General features: G+C 36.5%; 1 protein-coding gene across 3 annotated transcripts; it reads right to left on the reverse strand.

The window, feature by feature from the left end:
- Nucleotides 1-432: 432 nt before the first annotated feature.
- Nucleotides 433-22,981, reverse strand: LOC117315021 (chromatin target of PRMT1 protein-like). Of its 3 annotated transcripts, XM_033869150.1 has the most exons (8): nt 22,861-22,981; nt 22,192-22,262; nt 18,861-19,020; nt 14,620-14,717; nt 12,819-12,952; nt 12,030-12,120; nt 6,229-6,273; nt 433-3,707 (listed from the first exon to the last, which is right to left on the reverse strand). In XM_033869150.1, exons 2-8 carry the CDS (start codon nt 22,251-22,253, stop codon nt 3,476-3,478), a joined length of 822 nt encoding a protein of 273 aa, XP_033725041.1. In that variant the 5' UTR covers nt 22,254-22,262; nt 22,861-22,981; the 3' UTR covers nt 433-3,475. The 3 variants fall into 3 exon arrangements, with proteins under 3 accessions (XP_033725041.1, XP_033725042.1, XP_033725043.1); XM_033869151.1 differs by lacking the exon at nt 6,229-6,273; XM_033869152.1 differs by lacking the exons at nt 18,861-19,020; nt 22,192-22,262; nt 22,861-22,981 and adding an exon at nt 15,684-17,043.
- Nucleotides 22,982-23,196: the final 215 nt, after the last annotated feature.

Raw genomic sequence — 23,196 nt, forward strand, 5'->3', positions numbered from 1 at the left:
ATTGAGATTCACGGACAATATTAAGATTCTGACAATATTGAGATGTCTTCTACATTCATCTTTCTTGTTAAACTTTTCAGTAGTCATTTAGCAAAACCCAATGACAATCTGATTAAAACCAGGCCTCGGTTTCATTAATATTTTGTAAGTTTCAGAAATTCCTCAACTTAGAATTAATTTATCTTTGGAAAGCATTATAGAATTTAAGGAAAATAATCATAAGGAAAACAATAAAGAAATTCTTTAAGTTCTGTATTGCTCCCGTACTGGAAATTTTAAGTAAAGGACGATCAAGGAAACTAACACAAGATTTAAAAAAAAAATTCAATTCCACTCCGATACCCTACATTCATTCGATAGTCTGGAGTATCAAAGTGGAATTAAAATCTGGTTTTAATAAGATTTCCAACTGAAAGAAGAACAGGAGATTTCTAACAAATGATGATGTGTATTTATTCAGTTCTACAAATTCTCAGCATCTTTCTTTCCGTGATGAAAACTATTAACATATGATAATACACACATACTTTGTATTGACTACAAAACAGAACGCTCTCTTTCCATACAAATGTTTGTTCCGTCTCACGGAGGTAATCATACAACAAATCTTCTAACATCAAATTCTATAATTCCCCTTCTCACACTCTCCTACTCTAACAACACAGTTTTAAAGGGAAAACAAAACAGTAGATAGTCGCCTATCTGAACACAATTTGTTTGACCTTTCAATTATCTGACCTACAGCCATGTCCTTGCTTTGTAACATGTTGTTATACAACACATACGTATATATTTTTTGTGGTAACATAATTTTAGTGGTTTTTGCACTGGAAGAATACCAAAATATTATGATAGTGCTAATTGTAGTGTCTCTACATATTTTTCTATGGCAATCATTATTGGTGTGCTGACTGATGATACTGCTGATCTGTTTTAATTTGGATTTAAATTTAAATTAAAATATGCTAAAATGTATATGCTTACATTTGTGGATATCTGCATAACAACAAAATTGACGTGTCCCTAAAGTGGTTCAGATACGCAACCTTCTACTTCACATCTACATTACAAACCACCTAGATATGTGTATAAGGCAAAATTAAAGCAGTACATGAAATACATCTCAAGTTATAGTCATACATAAAACAACAAGATTAAACAAAGATAATATAGGATCATATGTTAACACGAAGGGAGAGGAAGAAAGATCGGACATCGGCCAAGACCTGCTTCCACATTTACATATCAACGACAGCTCACACTTTGTTTAAATTTAAAATGTAGACAAGTTCAGTGAAATTTAACAATAAAGATTGGATTTAACAGTTCTATAAACAAGATTTGGTAGCTGTAAAAATTACATTTGTATCCATTAAGATTTGTTTGAAGGTTTGTGGAATATCAAACAGGCCGAGCATTGTCCATGTATCACTAACAAGGTTTTCTCCCAGAGAAAATATCTGGCTTAATATTTAACCCTGCTCCAGAGTAATGATGAATCTTGTGTTACAGTGGGGATCATAACATAGGATCCATTTGGTAGGTAGTACAGATTTTAAAATATCATTACCTATGCCGAGCCTTTACTTCAACTGTTTTCAGTGCTAGACATAAGCTCACTCATTAAAAACTTTGAGCTCCCCTCAACTGCAGATCAAGTAATCCCCTTTTGTGTATGTGAAATTCACAAAGACTCTTATTGTCTCCCAAATTGATTTCATTTCATAATTATCTTTTTTTTCAGAAACATGATGCCAGCTTTTATCATTCATATTAATTAAATAAGAGAAAAAACCTTTCCCAACACATCACAAATAAACCAAGAGAAATATTAACACAGTCCATTGTATTTGTACTTATATACTTATAAATGTATACTTATTGCACTGGGTAAATCATATCAAATAAAATATTTCAGATAACATTTCAAATCTGTTGTTTTGGTGATATTCTTTTTTTCTCTCACAAATACACAGCCATTTATTTTCAGACAGCAGTAAATGAAATTGAAGCGTGAAATTTGTGTTCAAGTATGAGGTGAAATTTAATTGATGGGGAAAGACTTCAAATTAATCTAAAATATGTCAAACTTGACAAATATAAATCACAAACCTCTGAAACTGTAGGCTTCTTTTTCTTCCTTTTTTACATATACAATGTTATTGTATAGGATCTCTACTGTAGAGAACACCATATCCCTAGCTTAACAACTCATTTCCTGATGACATTGGGGCTAAAATGTTAAAAGGCAGTAGTTCAACAGAAACCTGTTTTCACCAACAGCCATACAACACTAGTCTACTACTATTTAAACAAAATCATCAGTAATCAGTGTTAACGATCCTACAAATCAATACCTATCAACATTCATAACTTTACTTGACTTGATCATTTATCACATGGCAAATATTATAGACATATGGGTATCACTTTTAACATTTTATTGTAAGACAATTGATATGAAATAGCCTTGACATCAGTTTGACTTTAAATTTGCTTTAAATGATGGTTAGAGAAAACAGAATTAAAGAATATATTCACATAAATTGGGTTTGTGAAATATCATAAAAAGAGATTTAAAATGTTTTTATTTCATACGAGATTAATGAAATTAAAAATCTTGAAATCTTGTTTCTAGCTCAACATATAATCATTAAACAGCTAATGAATAATGAATCTCATATCTATCAGGACAAACCACACTTGTTGTTGAAGCTTAACTGACAGTAAAATAGAACCACTGGGTCCTTAATTCTTATACAAACAACTTGTATTGGGACTGCAAAAATGAAAAGTCCTGTTAACAGTTCCATATATAACACAACCACCCTATTCTTCACAAACCTCCCACACAAGACAAGGTTGTTGCCTACAGCCAATAGTCTAATGTAAGATCCCAGAAGCCTTGCTGTTTGTTTATAGAAGTAAGACAATCCCCTTTATAGCTAAAACCCTGCTGAATTCACAAAGAAACAAAATGACTTATTGTTTCAATAAATTAAAAATTTTCTGACAAACATTTTCAGATCAGCTTCATATGTATTATGTATTGCCCTGCTATATTCATGTGGAAAGTTCAATGATCCACTAGGTTGACAGACCATACAGCCTACAACCTCTCACAGCTACAAAGGTGATGTATCTCACTCAATACATCAGTTTTTGAAGAAAATTTCCATCCAAAACTGTCAACAAAATGCTGCATGGTGATTTAGGACAACATTTCCCACTGAATCATCTATTTTATCATTCATTTAATCATCTATTAAATCATTCAGTTATGGGTAACTTCTCATCAGTATACATTAACATCAGGCCTGATGGTTAAGAGGTTGTGGTTTAACGCAGTGATGTTTTGGAGCGACATTATTGGTGTTTCCCGATGTTGCCAGCGGATGTTATTGGTGTTTCCTGATGTTGCCAGCGGATGTTATTGGCGTTTCCTGATGTTGCCCGCGGATGTTTAACCAATGTTTCAGATGTCACTCTGTTGCATGTAGGCGTCCAGTTCATTATCAAGGTAGTTCTTGGTCTTAGACATGTAGACGTCCAACTGATTGTCCAAGTCTTCCTTGCTGACTTGCGTCTGTACACCCCCGCGACCTCTGCCCCTCTGACCTCCACGGCCACGTCCCCTCTGGAATCGGCCACGCCCCCTTCCCATGGGGCTTTGTCCTGAGCCACGGTTACCTCCCTGGCCTCTGCCCCTGTAGAAAAAGAACAGATTAATTCTGTTAAATTTAATGTTACAACTGGATAATGTTGGAAGGTTTTGATAAGCCTGAATGATCAATTATCATAGAAATTAAATATGCAGTGATATTTACAAAATGGACGTCTATTATAATGTGTTATGTTCCACAATCGACATGATAATTATAAGAACTACAGCAAATTACATATCCACTATTTTCTAATGAACTAAAAGGAGGCTCGGGTCAGAAATAGTATAACTGACTTTTTTTTATTAAAAAAAATGTTGATAACAGGATACATTAGTTTAGACCCTTGAAGCGAAATAATGACAATAAACATTTGTTGCATGACTGGAACATTTCCCCAAATTTTATGTAAAAATAATGATTTTTTTTAGAATGTACTTAATAATTTCAGAAAAATCTCTCAAGTCATGAAAATCCTGAAAAACTCCACAACATTTATAGCCAAGATATCATCAGCAATGGCATGCCTCTTTTGTGTAACTTGTAAATCTTCATACAGTGTTTTTATCTTTTGAAACTATGTACAGTTGACATAGCATGGACAATTCCTTGTACTGTACCGGGTACTATGGGCAATTCCCTGTACAGTACCAGGTACTATGGGCAATTCCCTGTACTGTACCGGGTACTATGGGCAATTCCCTGTACTGCACCAGGTACTATGGGCAATTACCTATACAGTACCGGGTACTATGGGCAATTCCCTGTACTGTACTACCAGATACTATGGGCAATCACCTATACTGTACCGGGTACTATGGGTAATTACATATACTGTACTACCAGATACTATGGGCAATCACCTATACTGTACCAGGTACTATGGGCAATTACCTATACTGTACTGTACTATACTCTAGATTATCCTGGTTAATGAATTAATAATTTGATTGAAATAATTGGCGATTTATTATCTGATCGGTGGTTTGCTTTTGAAATCCAATCAAATACTTCTGTACTATGCACCTAGTCAATGGTAAATGTCAGGGTTTTTGCCAGCTATTTTGGGAAAGGGTCCCTGAACAAAAATTGGGAAAATATCATCGGTATTTTCTACAAATTGGGAAAATACCATCGGTGTTTCATCAAATTTGGGAATATATTATAAAATTGGAAAAATATATGAATTATACAAGCTTAGCTGTTTCTTTTCATAATATTTGTACAAATGAATACAAGTCAGCATCTTTTTTCAGGATATTTGTTTTAATCAGAGAATGTTTAATTTTCTGTCTTTAGTGTGCTTAAACTCATTAACAAGCTTGTCAAAAGTGAAATCAGTCAGGTTGGAGATCGTTTGAAGCAGCTGCCTGACTTTCAGATCGGGAATTACCAGTATTTCGTTTGAAAAAGCTCGTAACTTTCATTAAATCTTTCGAATCTTTGAGCAAAATCTTCTTTGCGTGGGATTGTGTGACATCGTCCCGAGTCCAGTACTTGATTTGACCTCGGTAAATAGAACGAGTCAATGTACGTAAACGCTTTGCATTAAACTCCCCTTTAAACGGGCGATTCAAACGCAGATATGATATGACTTCAATAAGACTATCCAAGCGCATGCGCGAATCGCAAAACCAACAACAACACGATGACTCACGGTAACATTTTAACGTTGACAAAATAATGACTGGAAGCTCGTATCAATCCAAATTTTTAGGTTGTCTTATGTTAACAGCGATTGGGAAAATACAGACCGGAATTGGGAAAATATAGACCGAAATTGGGAAAATACATGCCAATTTTCAATTGGGAATGGGTCCGTGTACCGGACCCAAAATATGCCTGGCAAAAACCCTGAATGTGTACCTATATATACACGTACATATGTATACAATTAAGTTTCCACCACGAGATGTTCAAGCCAAGTCTTATTATCACAGTACAACACTAAACTTCAATAGTCAAGGCAATACCTCAAATGTTATTCACACTTCGGGAATGACACAAATGCAACAACTTCTAAAGACTGAATACTAAATGCATTCAATACTCGTAACAGGGATGAGATCAGCAGTGTAAAAGCGTTAGAAATAGCATTTTTTTTAAATATTTTCTGCAGGATTTTTTTAAGGTTAACATTACAACAAACACACAGGAAAAGTCTTGTACTAATAACATCTCAAGCTTTAATCAGCAGCATCCTGCGGGTGACATAACCAGTAAAAGGTTTGGTGGAAGCCTCATGCTTATCTAAGAGGGTCTACCATCATCTCATCAAACAACTACAGGGAAGGTACAAAACTACATGCTATAGTGACAGTCATCAACACTTGACAGCGATTTTGCCAGGTATACCACTCCTAAAATTAGGGAAACATTGTTGGCATTTTTTTCTACTGAAAATAGGGGAACTTTTACAGAATCATTGTCAGTTTGGAGCCTTTGTTTGAGCCACTTTTTAAGGGAAAATACACGGCCAATTTTCAATTGGGGATTGGGCCTTATACCGAGTCCTACTGACACCTGGCAAAAACCCTGCTTATAAATTCCTTTAAATATATCTTACATGTACCCTCGGTTGTCACCCCACCTGCTTCTCCAGTTGTCTCCCCTAGACAGAACAAGGAGGACGCTGTAGTTTCCCTATTCTTATGAAGGCATGACGATTGGATATAATCGATATACCGGGACGACAATTTATTGGATATAATCAATAATACTGGGATGACGATTGGATATAATCGATTATACTGGGACGACGATTGGATATAATCGATTATACTGGGACGACGATTGGATATAATCGATTATACTGGGACGACGATTGGATATAATCGATAATACTGGGACGACGATTGGATATAATCGATTATGCTGGGACGACCATTGGATATATTCAATTATGCTGGGACGACGATTAGATATAATTAACTAATCAACTGAGAACTGATACAATAATCTTTTGTTTCGTAACCATTAGTAAGGTAGACTTCATATTTTCACCAATTTAATTTAACAAAAGTCACATGGAATACATAATGAAGGCGTTGATTGCTAACAACTTTATTCCTATGAAAACCCTAAGTAACTCGCAGTTATAAATCATATGACAGCACCTGGGAGATTATTCATTCTATAGGAAATTTAAACAGTCATCCAATTATGGATTTGACAATGACTACATCAATTTTAGAAAGTTGCAGTATGTCCATGTTTGTCTAAATATGAGAGTGCGGAACTGATTCTGAGCTCTTCAGTACCAATGGACAATCTCAGAAAATGTATTTATTGAACAATGACATTGACCAAACACTTATTGGCCCAAGGGATTTTTATCTGTGTTTTTGCTGAAAAACTCAGTAAAAATTCACTGCATGGGCTACATTATACAGGAAAACCCCATGTTCACTTCCTCCAACACCCTGAAATTCCCCCCAAACATGAATGACTCAGAATTATCCCTAATGCCCCTTCTGATATACTGATATTGTAAATCAATTTTTTGTCTGTCGCCTGACTACCACCGGGCTACATAACCAGACAGTAAGAGTCGTACAGCTTTATCTAGCATCACCTGATATGACAAGCAGTTTACTGTAGTCACAGTACGGATGCTAACCGACCCCCAAAATCTCTCCCCTTCATCCCTCATATTCTCCAAGTGTCAGGGCACAAGAAACTACCCGATTAATACGCATAAATTGGAACCATCTATTGATATATAGATTTAGTGACTTCAACCTCTAACCCTAATACATAAAACATATACCCCAATAATATCCTCAAAATATATTAATACAGTGAAATCTATATAGACTGTTCAACCCGGATCTCTGTCTATACTAGTCAAATAATTTAGTCCCAAAAATGCCATCTTTATGTATAGAAGTTTAACTGTCTAATTCAGACTCGACTATTCTGTAATATTAATCCAGCCATATTTCAAGGCCTGGTTCCTTCGTTACACCATTTAATCTATTCTGTGTACACTAATGTCAGCTTTGTTCTGGTCCAGTGTACATGTGTAGCAGTGGCTGTGTGGGCTAGTGTTTGTACAGTGCCGATACAGGCAGGCGTGTGTACAGTGCCGATACAGGCAGGCGTTTGTACTGTGCCGATATATATACAGGCAGGCGTTTGTACTGTGCCGATATATATACAGGCAGGCGTTTGTACAGTGCCGATACAGGCAGGCGTGTGTACAGTGCCGATACAGGCAGGTGTTTGTACAGTGCCGATATAGGCAGGCGTTTGTACTGTGCCGATACAGGCAGGAGTTTGTACAGTGCCGATACAGGCAGGTGTTTGTACAGTGCCGATACAGTCAGGCGTTTGTACAGTGCCGATACAGGCAGGTGTTTGTACAGTGCCGATATAGGCAGGCGTTTGTACTGTGCCGATACAGGCAGGAGTTTGTACAGTGCCGATACAGGCAGGCGTTTGTACTGTGCCGATACAGTCAGGCGTTTGTACTGTGCCGATATAGGCAGGCGTTTGTACTGTGCCGATACAGGCAGGAGTTTGTACAGTGCCGATACAGGCAGGTGTTTGTACAGTGCCGATACAGTCAGGCGTTTGTACAGTGCCGATATAGGCAGGCGTTTGTACAGTGCCGATATAGGCAGGCGTTTGTACTGTGCCGATACAGGCAGGAGTTTGTACAGTGCCGATACAGGCAGGCGTTTGTACAGTGCTGATACAGGTAAATTATCAACTGACTCTGTGTTGTGGCTGTCAAGGTAGACAAGGTCGGCCCAACACCAGAACTCTGTTCACATATAATAAATAATGCTGCCTCATTAATCCAAACACATTACAATGTATATATAATTGTGTCAGATACAATTACAAACTGCTTAAATATTCAAGTGAAACTTCCTCTCAAGGGCTCCGTGATTGTCGAATTCCCAGATGAGGAAATAGATGATGATATATAGAGGATGATGATGTCTTGCAATGTTATTAATAACTCCATTGCTACTTATATAAAAGTTTAACTTAGAATTAAGAGTATTTCTTCTGAATGTGAAATTACAATTCTTGACAATATCCAACCAGTTTATCCTTGTACTGATGCAGGTGAGGAGTCAGATGTTGAAAAGGAAAATGAAACGAGCTGGACAAAAGCTGGACTACAGTAATGTGCGACACTACTGAACTCATTACCAAAATCGGAAAAAGTCAGTTGTCTACCTCATTTCTCAGAAAGGGCTGTCTACCTCATTTCACAGAAAGGGCTGTCTACCTCATTTCTCAGAAAGGGCTGTCTACCTCATTTCACAGAAAGGGCTGTCTACCTCATTTCAAAGAAAGGGCAATGTTACAAAGGAAAATACTGTGTACACTTCCTCCAACACCCTGAAATTTCCCCCAAACATGAATGACTCAGAATATTCCTATAAATGCCCCTTCTGTTATACTGTTATGCAGAACTGAAATTCTCAGCTCTTCAGTACCAATGGACAACCTCAGAAAATATATTTATTAAACAATGACATTGACCAAACACTTATTGGCCAAAGGGATTTTTATCTGTGTTTTTGCTGAAAAACTCAGTAAAAATTCACTGAATGGGCTACATTATATAGGAAAACCCCGTGTACACTTCATCCAACACCCTGAAATTCCCCCCAAACATGAATGACTCAGAATATCCCTATAAATGCCCCTTGTGATATACTGATATTGTAAATCAATTTTTTGTCTGTCGCCTGACTACCACCGGGCTACATAACCAGACAGTAAGAGTCGTACAGCTTTATCTAGCATCACCTGATATGACAAGCAGTTTACTGTAGTCACAGTACGGATGCTAACCGACCCCCAAAATCTCTTCATCCTTTGTATAATCCAGGAGTCAGGACACAGGAAACTACCTGATTAATATGCATAAACTGGAACCATCTATTGATATATAGATTTAGTGACTTCAACCTCTAAACCTAACACATAAAACATATACCCCAATAATATCCTCAAAATATATTAATACAGTGAAATCTATATAGACTGTTCAATCCGGATCTCTGTCTATTCCAGTCAAAAAACTTAGTCCCAAAACATTCCATCTTTATCTACAGCAGTTTAACCTAATCTAGACTCTCGACTATTCTGTAATCCAGCCATATTTTTTATAAATTTAAGGCCTGGTTCCTTCGTTACACCAGTTAATCTATTCCCTGTACACTAATGTCAGCTTTGTTCTGGTCCAGTGTACATGTGTAGCAGTGGCTGTGTGGGCTAGTGTTTGTACAGTGCTGATACAGGTAAATAATCAACCAACCCTGTGTCGTGGCTGTCAAGGTAGACAAGGTCGGCCTAACACCAGAGCTCTGTTCTTGTATAATCAATAATGCTGCCTCGTTAATCCAAACACATTACAATGTATATATAATTGTGTCAGATATAAAAACAAATTGCTTAAATATCCAAGTGAGACTTCCTCTCAAGGGCCCTATGATTGCTGAATACCCGTATGAGGAAATAGAGGATGATGATATCTTGTCGAATAGGAAAATGAAAATGAGATGAGCTGGACTACAGAGACGTATGTGCAATATTACTGAACTTATCGCCAAAATCGAACAAAAAGTCATTTGTCTACCTATTTCACAGAAAGGACTATGTTACAAAGGAAAATACCATATACACTTCCTCAAACACCCTATAATTCCTCTAAAACATGAATGGCTCAGAATTATCTCTGTTGGATCTTCTGATATACAGATGTTGTAAATCAATTTTTTGTCTGTCGCCTGACTACCACCGGGCTACATAACCAGACAGTAAGAGTCGGACAGCTTTATCTAGCATCACCTGATATGACAAGCAGTTTACTGTAGTCACAGTACGGATGCTAACCGACCCCTAAAATCACTCCCCTTCATCCCTCGTATTCTCCAGGTGTCTGGACACAAGAAACTACACTAATTTGCATAAACTGGAACAATCTATTGATATATAGATTTAGTGACTTCAACATCTAATCTTAATACATTAAACATATACTACAATTACCTTCTTAAAATAACTTAATAGCTGGTATATCATATCAACAGCTATATGTACAAATGGAGAAATATTTCCTCTGTGTGGTATGGTGGTGATGGTGGGGTGATTCTGTGTACAGACAGACAGAGAATATTTCCTCTGTGTGGTATGGTGGTATGGTGGTGATGGTGGGGTGATTCTGTGTACAGACATAGAGAATATTTCCTCTGTGTGGTATGGTGGTGTGATTCTGTGTATAGACATAGAGAATATTTCCTCCGTGTGGTATGGTGGTGATGGTAGGGTGATTCTGTGTACAGACATAGAGAATATTTCCTCTGTGTGGTATGGTGGTGATGGTAGGGTGATTCTGTGTACAGACATAGAGAATATTTCCTCTGTGTGGTATGGTGGTGATGGTGGGGTGATTCTGTGTACAGACGTAGAGAATATTTCCTCTGTGTGGTATGGTGGGGTGATTCTGTGTACAGACGTAGAGAATATTTCCTCTGTGTGGTATGGTGGTGATGGCGGGGTGATTCTGTGTACAGACATAGAGAATATTTCCTCTGTGTGGTATGGTGGTGATGGTGGGGTGATTCTGTGTACAGACGTAGAGAATATTTCCTCTGTGTGGTATGGTGGTGATGGTGGGGGGTGATTCTGTGTACAGACATAGAGAGATGGTGGGGGGTGATTCTGTGTACAGACGTAGAGAATATTTCCTCTGTGTGGTATGGTGGTGATGGTGGGGTGATTCTGTGTACAGACATAGAGAATATTTCCTCTGTGTGATATGGTGGTGATGGTGGGGTGATTCTGTGTACAGACATAGAGAATATTTCCTCTGTGTGGTATGATGGTCATGGTGGCAGGTGATTCTGTGTACAGACATAGAGAATATTTCCTCTGTGTGGTATGGTGGTGATGGTGGGGTGATTCTGTGTACAGACATAGAGAATATTTCCTCTGTGTGGTATGGTGGTGATGGTGGGGTGATTCTGTGTACAGACGTAGAGAATATTTCCTCTGTGTGGTATGGTGGTGATGGTGGGGGGTGATTCTGTGTACAGACATAGAGAATATTTCCTCTGTGTGGTATGGTGGTGATGGTGGGGGGTGATTCTGTGTACAGACATAGAGAATATTTCCTCTGTGTGGTATGGTGGTGGTGGTGGGGTGATTGCAATGATGCAGAATGACCTAACAAGAACTATATAGAAGAAAATATTTTTTGGAGTTTCTCTTCTGATCAACAACATAAGACGACATCAAAAGAGGAAACTGACTTGGGTTATAATCCTGGGTTGTCTCCCCGATCATATATATATATTTACTGGTACAACAAGATACCGCTATCCTTTGGAAGCCTCTTACCTGAATCCCCTGCCTCTGCCCCCTCGGAACCCTCCTGTGGAAATCTCCTGGTTCTGGTTCTGGTTCTGGAAGTTTCCCCTTCCTCCGCGACCTGTGAACAATGTTAAGTGTCTTTTGGGGGCGAAACAGAGCTTCAATAAATTATCTCTCTCAAGATTCTGGGTTTCCACTCATTAATTTTTTATTATTTGCGTAAGGAAACTCGTTTATGGAATTAACTTAGTTCTGGAGTCTGGTGGAAGTTTAACAGTGAAAGTGAAAGTTTTTACACAGTAACACATCACTACATTACACCAGTCTTGGTAGAAATTGTAGCCATGTTATACTTAGAATATTGGCTACCCAAGAAAATCTCATATGAAGTTCAATTTTCTTTCATTTGACAAAAGAATTAGTTATAGAACAGTAATTTCTTTTTCCAAATATATCCATTAAAATTCAACAGAGATGAAAATGGACTAAGGGCAAAAAGGCTGAAAATTAGATTACTCAATCTTTTCAATGGAAAAAAATTTACAAGTTTACATTACACTGATATTCTCAAAAAGGCTGAAATCAGCCAATCGTCTGAACATTTTCATCTCTGATTCAAGTCTGCAAACAATTGTTCACCTTAAGCTTATTTTCTCAAATTACTCAACACACTGTTTAAACTGGAGTTACATAGCTTTAACTTTAAGAGTCTTTACAAGTAATTTCAAAACATTCTAGAGAAGTGTAAATAACAAATAATAGTCCAGAGTATATATATGCAGTAATACAAGCATAGGGACCTCATCTGAACCTTACCCCGTCCGAATCCTCCTCTGGCTCTATTGCCAACGTCTCCACCTCCACGTCCCCGTCTCATACCCTGACCTCCGACCCTTGCGGCGTCACCAGCTCCTCTCTGTCCACGTCCACCACGGAATCCACCACGTCCCCTGTAACAAGATATTAGTAAATCTAACACCTAAGGAGTTTTACATTGTGAAATTTTTGTCTTCTGAGAAAACCTCTAAATGATGATAACTTCTGTGTCCATCCTACTTCATTGTGTCATTATATTTATATATATTTGTTAAAGCTGACAGTGCAAGTTAAAAAGCATCCAGTTGAGATTAAAAAAAAAATAACACATGTACAGATTTCCGAAAATCGTTTTCGAGACATCCCCCAGTTATGGTAGTGTCGTATCTAAGGACGGGCAGACATTTTTCTTTTTCGTTATGCATGGATACGAACCGCTATTAAGGCGCGTGCGTTCATTGAGACAAGTATCAGTCTATCGATTCATGCGCAAAGCGACACATCTCTCCATTATTATATAGTATACGTTCTCAATACACACGCCAACAGGTTTTTGTTTTCATTGTACGCAATTGTAGAACTTGGATATGGAATTTGAAGAGGTAATTATATATATAAATATATTTTTTATTTTACAAAAAAAGAAAATAAATTTGGGACCTCAACAAAAACATGCACCTAATAAAATTATAAACAGAGTATATATGAGTAAACTCCTACCGGAGTCTTTACAACTGTTACAGTATTATATCCATAGTTTCCATCGATATATTTTCCGTGTCTTCGTATCATTTGTGCATGTGTCATAACGCAATTAAAGCGTGATAAAACTGCACTACTGCACTACAACAGCCCTAGTGTAGTGTAGTGTAGACAATATGAATACATCCGAGGAGTTCCGAGTGCTAGTGTAGACGCGAGTAAAAATTGGAACTCCTTGGACTGTTTACTTGTTATCGGAATGGCTGCACCCACGAAAAACACGTGAGAAAATGGATAGAGTATTCCGGATTAATTCGTTATGCATTTTCAGCATTTATTTGGAGATTTTATTTTGAACAAGATTTGAAAGATAAACTGAGAGACACTGACCATCTTTCTGCTCAGGTTACAGGTAAGTGCTTCGTCTGTTTGGTGTCGTTCGCACATAGAGTTGTAGGTCACGTGATGTACAGATGTAGTGTAGGTGATACAGGTGTGCCACCGTGAACACCTGATGTTAGAGTGAATGCGAGTGTGACGAAGCACGTTCTTTTTATAGCAGCGGTGGTTTGGTTGTATCCACGCATAACAAAAAAGAACAATGTCTGCCCGTCCTTAGATACGACACTACCATAACTAGGGAATGTCTTGGAAACGATTTTTGGAAATCTGTACATGTATTTTTTTTTTTAATCTCAATTAGATGCTTTTTAACTTGCACTGTCAGCTTTAAGGTGTTATTTGTTTTGTGTAAATAAAATTTACAATAGCAAATTCAAATATAGATTTATTTATGTTGAACATATTATTGGTGATTTCTATAATGAAAGTCCAACAATTGATATCATATATGCAAGTGATCAGCTCAATATTTAATTTGCTGGTAAAAGCTAACCATTATGATTGTTATATTATGATAATTTTTGTATAATATCAAAACTACATCCACACATTAACTGGAGACATCCAAGATGCAGTTATGAAGCTTGATCAGCCATATTGTGGCAGACTTACTTGATGTGGGAAATTACTGACTTTCATATGTTTGGTCTAAAAACCACAAGACATAATTAGACTACGACTATGGACCAACAGCTACCTCATTCCTCTACCGCCACGGCCACGTCCATCTCCGCCACCTCTCACAGCATTCAGGTTCAGTCTTGCCTTTACTCCAAGTCTCTGCTTCAAGTTTTGCTGAAATTGGAAATAACACAATTTTATTATTACGCTAAAGGCGACATTCCTAATTTAACTTATTAATTTAATCAAACCAGGGAAGAATGATGTTGTTTTAACCCGATATCTGTAAAATATATATATTGAGTTTCAGTTTAAAATGCAGGTCATGTGTAGTCTCATCTGACATGGGATACATTTGTTTATTTGCTAAACTTTATGGGGCCAATACTCAACAGATTTTCAATTAAGATTACATGACTAGTTCAATTTGCTGGAATAACATTTCAAAGAACACTGCACATGCCTTATCAAAATATAAACATTTTTGAGGTTAGGAGTAAACATGTCATTAAAGCTCGACAGAATGATAAATTCTGCAGAACCATAATGTATTGTTTGTAACTCGAATAAAATTGTAAAGCCTTATACAGAAGTTAGTTTTTTAATTGAACATGTATTACAGGATAAAGAAATCTGATTTTGCAACACTTCTCTTCTCATCTGCCATTACCAAATGAAACCCTATCATGAAGTTGGCCGAGCCCTCAATACATCGAATCCTGTTTCAAAGTTTGAAGACTTCGAAAAATACAGTGAGTTCCTTAATTATTTCCAGAGATCATTACCGATACTTTCAAGTGGAAGGCGTAGGTCATCTGGACAAGCCGTAAAATCTTGACGAGTGGGCCCACATATTCTTTCAAAACTTTGACAAGGTATATGGAACAGCACTTCTAGCCAAAATGACTTGTATAATTTTACCCTCTCATGCAGTGTACAAAGATAAGTGTAGCCAAAAATACCTGGTATGACCACAATCTCATACAGTGCATACCTCACAGTACATACAGTTCACTGGGCATTGTGTGGTAACTGACACTTCACACATGAATTCCAATACATGAATGTCAATTACTAACTTCTATTCACATAAATACTTGGTCACCAACCAGAAAAAAAAAGTTCTACAATAATTCTCACCTTTTTCACTCGGAGAGCTGCCTGTACTGTGGGCCTGTTGGCCATCTGGAGAGCCAGACGACGGTTAGCGACAGACGCTTGTTGCTGGGCAACCATTTTGGCGCGTATATTCTGGACAGTGGCTTGTTGGGCCGGTCTTGTATTTTGAATGTTGGTGAATCTTCATGTGTTGGGGAGAGGAAAGCAATGATATCAATGCCTGCTTCTGATACAGTACAGAATCTTAACAACCTTGTCTAGAATTCTCATCCAGACGTTTGGCTTCCAACCCTTCCATAAGGTTGTCATTTTTTATGTTAGAGCTTTTTTCCTTCTAGATTTTGAACATCTAGATATTTCCATAACACCACAGAAGTGTGGTCCATGTTCAATATTCAACTGATATTACAGATTAGAGCATTTGGCTGTATTTTATTTGTATTGTGTGGCAGAATTCAAACAGACAGCAGAAAGATACAAAGATTACCAGGAAAGGAAAAGTTTTCAAAAAGAACAAAGGGTTTGCTAAAATGGTTAGTTATACAATAATAAAGCATGCAGGATGGCAAAATCTCCAATCCATATACAAATATCTTCAATCTATTCAATCTATCAGGAAAATTAACAATTATGAAGGTAGCAAAAACACAATATGTTCTTCTTCCTAAAAGGTAACTGTTATAATTATTCACTAATCATGTAAACCCAACCAAAAAGTCTGTTTCGGTTTGTCTGGAAAATTGGGCTGTACAATCTAACAATGTCAGTTACATTATAGACTCTACTGCATTCAATGGATATTGAAGATTCAAGATGATAACTTTTATAGTGAATACCAGAAATAAATTCCCTTTTTTGTAAAATGACACAAGGTAATACTTGGGTAAAATGCAAAAATGAACACTACCTTAAGTAGTAAGATATGAATCCTGTGATCTGGTGATTATTGAATCTATATTGCCTGAAAAGAACAGCTGATGGAAAACTTTATCTTGTCTATTTAAAGTAGGATATATATATAAGCGTATATATTCTTAACTTTTTTCTGAGGACTCTTTGGGGCCCATTCCTAATTGAAATTATTTCATATTGAAGCCAAATTCCTAAAATTCACAGTTTACTCCTTAAAAAATCTTTCCTGATTCACCAATTATATTTCCAAAATGAGACAAAAAGGTCCCATCAAGCACAAGTGAGAAAAAGCTCTGATATTGTTAAATAAAGACAAATTATACCAAAAACTTTACGAAGATGATTTTTGTCTACATTCCATTAATGTTTAACTCAAGAACCTCTATGCCTAACATCAGAATAACCATCGTACAAATAAAAAATATTTTTTATGAAAGTCTATAACAATACAAAAACTTGAAACTTGACAAAACTAGAAGCGTGCACCCTTTGATAGACTAAGACAATGTCAAGTAACTCCTAGTCATTCAAGATAAAATTGCCAAATAGATTGGGAAATAATAAATTATTTTGATTACTTCCTTTACTTATATAAGAAATACTTAAGATGCAGAAAGATGTCGGGTAAATTAATATCCTATATTGTTAGGATTGTAAAATGAAGAACTGTGTGAAGCTACAGGTACTGGGGACAAGTTGACAACTTATTTTACCCAGGGGTATAATATAGATAGATACAGCACAGAAAGGTCTACAACATGAAGGAAATGTTAAAATTGTCTTCAAATCGAGATGCAAAAAAAGACATTTATGCAAGAAAAAAAACACTTTGCAGCAGCAATCTGAAAGCAAGAACAACAACCCGATGGAACATCTTTGCCTGTTTAAGGTTGTCAAAGAGCAGTGGTGAGTACGGCCGTAACGCTTACCAGGATAAAGAAATCTGATTTTGCAACACTTCTCTTCTCATCTGCCATTACCAAATGAAACCCTATCATGAAGTTGGCCGAGCCCTCAATACATCGAATCCTGTTTCAAAGTTTGAAGACTTCGAAAAATACAGCGAGTTCCTTAATTATTTCCAGAGATCATTACCGATACTTTCAAGTGGAAGGCGTAGGTCATCTGGACAAGCCGTAAAATCTTGACGAGTGAGCCCACATATTCTTTCAAAACTTTGACAAGGTATATGGAACAGCACTTCTAGCCAAAATGACTTGTATAATTTTACCCTCTCATGCACTATGCAGTGTACAAAGATAAGTGTAGCCAAAAATACCTGGTATGATCACAATCTCATACAGTGCATACCTCACAGTACATACAGTTCACTGGGCATTGCGTGGTAACTGAAACTTCACACATGAATTCCAATACATGAATGTCAATTCAGCCTTCGACACTAACGGTAGACCTGGTGCCCGAGTCCACCAAAATATTTGGAGGTCTCCAAAAACTGCACTTACCTGGAGACCGTCGGGCACTGAGATTTTTACATTGAGGTGTTCTTAAAATGTAGGATTTTTTAGTAAAATGTATCCAAAAAGTTGTCGATTTAATTTCAATATCCGTCAGTCGTTTATACCCATGTGTTGCACGCATGTAAAACTGCACTTGTGTACTCCCGTCTTTCCGGTCGCCAGAGTATTTGGAACGCTTGTAATTTTAGACAATAAACTAGTACTATTTCAAGCGTCTATATGACCAAGGTAAGTCGGCGCGAAGCGAAAGTGACCTTCACTTGCATTGACCTAGGGTAAACAACACACGTACATACAGAGATGCATCGGTGGTTGGGGCTGTCGCCTCCTCCGAAAAAAGCCAAGACATCGAAGGAACGACGGGTTCAACAGCATCAATACGAGAAAGAAAAGAAAGTTCCAGAACTCCTTGCAAACACAGTTTAATTGGTTGCGCTACGACGATGTACACATGTACTGTACACTGTGTCGTAAACATGGAGAAACCGGGTCGTTTACTACAGGAGGAGGATAAACTGGCCAATAACCAGGACCTTATTGAACTTCAACGGAAGTCTTTTAAACTCCTCATGGAAATAATATAATAAAATATTTGAACAAATGAAATAAGTTTCTTTTTATAATTTCTTTTTTGTTGAAAATGTGGGCTCCAAGATTCTGTGGAGGGCACCAAGAATTTAAGTATCAGGAGACCGTTGGTCTCCAAGGCCTGGAAAGTTAGTGTCAAAGGCTGCAATTACTAACTTCTATTCACATAAATACTTGGTCACCAACCAGAAAAAAAAAGTTCTACAATAATTCTCACCTTTTTCACTCGGAGAGCTGCCTGTACTGTGGGCCTGTTGGCCATCTGGAGAGCCAGACGACGGTTAGCGACAGACGCTTGTTGCTGGGCAACCATTTTGGCGCGTATATTCTGGACAGTGGCTTGTTGGGCCGGTCTTGTATTTTGAATGTTGGTGAATCTTCATGTGTTGGGGAGAGGAAAGCAATGATATCAATGCCTGCTTCTGATACAGTACAGAATCTTAACAACCTTGTCTAGAATTCTCATCCAGACGTTTGGCTTCCAACCCTTCCATAAGGTTGTCATTTTTTATGTTAGAGCTTTTTTCCTTCTAGATTTTGAACATCTAGATATTTCCATAACACCACAGAAGTGTGGTCCATGTTCAATATTCAACTGATATTACAGATTAGAGCATTTGGCTGTATTTTATTTGTATTGTGTGGCAGAATTCAAACAGACAGCAGAAAGATACAAAGATTACCAGGAAAGGAAAAGTTTTCAAAAAGAACAAAGGGTTTGCTAAAATGGTTAGTTATACAATAATAAAGCATGCAGGATGGCAAAATCTCCAATCCATATACAAATATCTTCAATCTATCAGGAAAATTAACAATTATGAAGGTAGCAAAAACACAACACGTTCTTCTTCCTAAAAGGTAACTGTTATAATTATTCACTAATCATGTTAACCCAACCGAAAAGTCTGTTTAAGTTTGTCTGGAAAAGTGGGCTGTACAATCTAACAATGTCAGTTACATTATAGACTCAATAGATTTTGAAGATTCATGATGGTAACTTTTATAGGGAATACCAGAAATAAATTAATTGTACACTCTTCTTCCCTTTTTTGCAAATGACACAAGGTAATTACTTGGGTAAAATGCAAAAATGAACACTACCTGAAGTAGTAAGATATAAATCCAGTGATTATGGTGATTATTGAATCTATATTGCCTGAAAATAACAGCTGATGGAAAATTTTATCTTGTCTATTTGAAGTAGGATATATATATAAGCGTATATATTCTTAACTTTTTTCTGAGGACTCTTTGGGGCCCATTCCTAATTGAAATTATTTCATATTGAAGCCAAATTCCCAAAATCTACAGTTTACTCCTTAAAAAATCTTTCCCAATTCACCAATTATATTTCCAAATCGAGACAAAAAGTCCCCATCAAAAACAAGTGAGAAAAAGTCCTGAAATTGTTAAATAAAGACAAATTATACCAAAACTTTATGAAGATGATTTTTGTCTACATTCCATTTATGTTTAACTCAAGAATCTCTATGCCTAACATCAGAATAACCATCGTACAAATAAAAGCTATTTTTATGAAAGTCTGTAACAATACAAAAACTTGAAACTTGACAAAACTAGAAGCGTGCACCCTTTGATAGACTAAGACAATGTTAAGCAACTCCTAGTCATTCAAGATAAAATTGCCAAATAGATTGGGAAATAATAAATTATTTCGATTACTTCCTTTACTTATATAAGAAATACTTAAGATGCAGAAAGATGTCGGGTAAATTAATATCCTATATTGTTAGGATTGTAAAATGAAGAACTGTGTGAAGCTACAGGTACTGGGGACAAGTTGACAACTTATTTTACCCAGGGGTATAATATAGATAGATACAGCACAGAAAGGTCTACAACGTTAACATGAAGGAAATGTTAAAATTGTCTTCAAATCGAGATGCAAAAAAAAGACATTTATGCAAGAAAAAAACACTTTACAGCAGCCATCTGAAAGCAAGAACAACAACCCGATGGAACACATTTGTCCGTTTAAGGTTGTCGAAGAGCAGTGGTGAGTACGGCCGTAACGCTTACCACTGAGTAGTATTACTAAACAGCTGGTTACGTCGTAGACATAAATGACAGAAAAAGATACAGGATTCATCTTCAATTGATTTAAGAATCTTGAAATACAGAAGTATGAATGTTGATGATGCAGGATGTTCTGACAGAAATCCATGCCCATATCGCTTACCACTGAAAAGCATTTAGGCCAAACAGCTGGATATGTTGCATGAACTGAAGGTAAAGAAAGTTTGTGATTTGGAAAGGGAATGGTTTCAAGTTCTGAAATAAAGAAATGAACAGGGATTGAATTAAAGATGGGAAAGCTGTGCCAATAACACTGACCACTGAGTAGCACTGCCAAACAGCCGGTTATGTTGCACGAAGGAGACAGAGAAAGGGGAAATATGAAACATACTGAAATTAAGGAATAATTTGATGAAGACAGAATTTTCATGATGAAAAGGATAAGAATGGTCTTTCACATATCAAAAATAAAAGACAGGAGAAAATAGGAAAGAACATGTAATAATTTGAAAAAAAATGTTTGGCACTAAAAATATATTGTGTGCAAATGTACAAGGCAGTATCCTGTGTTTTTTGTTTTAAAAGTCAGGAAAAATCTGATATTATGATGCAAGTCTGTAGAAACAGGAAAGATCCAAGCACACAATTCACAAGTGTTAAAACCATGCATCAAGCTAAAACAAAGTGTATTTTGAAAATCTTCCAACTTTGTTTACGAATACAATTTCTTTTTTACAAAAATTTTACAATATTATATATTAAACACCATACAAACCATGCTTTTCATCCAATGATTATTAATTTGATTAATACAAACAGAAAGTAAGAAACAGACCAATCAAAAATAAATAAGAGAACAGAAATTTTTTTGAAAGACAAGCAAATCAACAGAATTTTTTTTGAAAGATTTGATAAAGTGCACTTATATTTAGATAATGCACACTTTTACAGCCATTTTCTAATTTTAATTACCTAAGAATAATCTAATATCTACATTTGCAGACATTTGTTCAAAATTGTCAACCATGTTCAAGTATGGTCAGATGTTCAAACATTTATGAACAATATATGCAAGCGACAGCAAGTTTAGATTCAACAAACAATCGTAAATCAATGCTCATGTTGTTGGAAATTTCAGCTCTATTTCATGTTTATATCAGTGAAAGGAATTTCTTTTTTTTTTTGTTTCTTAAAGAAACAAGTACATAGCAGAATCTGTGGCCATTTTGAGAGCAATCTCATAATTTGTTGCCATATATGTTTCTACTCGATTAGTATCGAGAAATATTAATGTTTCACGCAACTGCATCATACTTCATTTTCTTTCTGTGATAGCAGTTGATGACTAAATGGCCACAGAATTCTTGGCATATTATTTGATTCATTCTTTCCTCTCCAAATATCTCCCCCGAGATCATCATGGCCACTGCAATGCTTGAATTTCTCCTGATGTAACCTCAAGTTTACAAGCATCCAAACGCCATTGACATCTCCTTTCTCATCAATCTCACCTATCATTCAGGGACATTTTTGTGGTGCTTTTCAGCACTATTTTGGCAGGAATCTGCGACATCTTCTGTAACTGAAACAATAAATTAATATGATGTATATCATTGCAACTTAAATGATTCAAACACGCCATAGAAGCTCTGGCAGTGAATTTCGATACTTTGCCATTTTGGCTTATCTACTCAATAATATATTATACAGCACATATAGGCCTATATGACGGTAGAGGGTGTGGTCCCACGGGTATGCATCTGGCTAGGAAGTAATTATGAGGGATATTAGACCCTATCAGTAAGTACAGTTGGATTAGTCGACTGAAAGTAGGGTATTTTTTCTGTAGTCTACTTTTTTTCTGTAAAGTGTATACATTCCAATCAGATGCAGACGCCAGTGGTATGGTTCAGTGACCGTAACGTCCTACCAAGAAAATAGCATCATTTTACGCTTTTTTCTCCTACAAATCGAAAATACTACAATTTAGAAAAAGCATGTGAGATAGAAATGTAAAATAATGACTGCATACTCCAAATAAATTAAATTCCTATTACTAAATTAATCCAAAGTTCATAACAAATACGACCCGGTCTAATTAAATAGTCAATCTTTCTTTATGTAAAACACCAATTCACTTTAAACTCATACAGATGAAAGGTGAATTGATTGGGGCATACCTCAATGTATTTGTATTAAGTGATGCTTCAGAATTAACGTGATTATGACAGATTGTTTTCCGTTGACCGATAAAAGTAGATGTGTCAGTAATGGCGTCGGTCCATTCGATACGCTCTTACGTGTAGATATACACGTATGTTGTAAATGATCACTTCGAGTGTCCTCTTGGTTCACCCATTACATTTTTTGTTGTCTCGGGCAATTTAATTAATCGTACCGAATAAATAAATTATTTTAATAGAATAAGACGCATGCTTACGATAATATAGACGAAATGGAGACCACAAACAAATAAATAAAAACATATAGTTAACTACAAATTTACAACTGCAGGC

The sequence above is a fragment of the Pecten maximus genome, chromosome 17, assembly GCF_902652985.1.
Source record: "Pecten maximus chromosome 17, xPecMax1.1, whole genome shotgun sequence".
Lineage (NCBI taxonomy): Eukaryota > Metazoa > Mollusca > Bivalvia > Pectinida > Pectinidae > Pecten > Pecten maximus.

Bases quoted from the DNA above. Each gene is read 5' to 3' on its own strand.
- LOC117315021 (XM_033869150.1), bottom strand. From the start codon at position 22,253: ATGTCGCAGATTCCTGCCAAAATAGTGCTGAAAAGCACCACAAAAATG. The intron at 6,274-12,029 runs GTAAGAGGCTTC...TGTTCTGTCTAG, and splicing joins GGCAGAGGCAGGGGATTCAG to GGGAGACAACTGGAGAAGCA. The intron at 3,708-6,228 runs GTAAGATATATT...CTTTTTCTACAG, and splicing joins GGTGACAACCGAGGGTACAT to GGGCAGAGGCCAGGGAGGTA.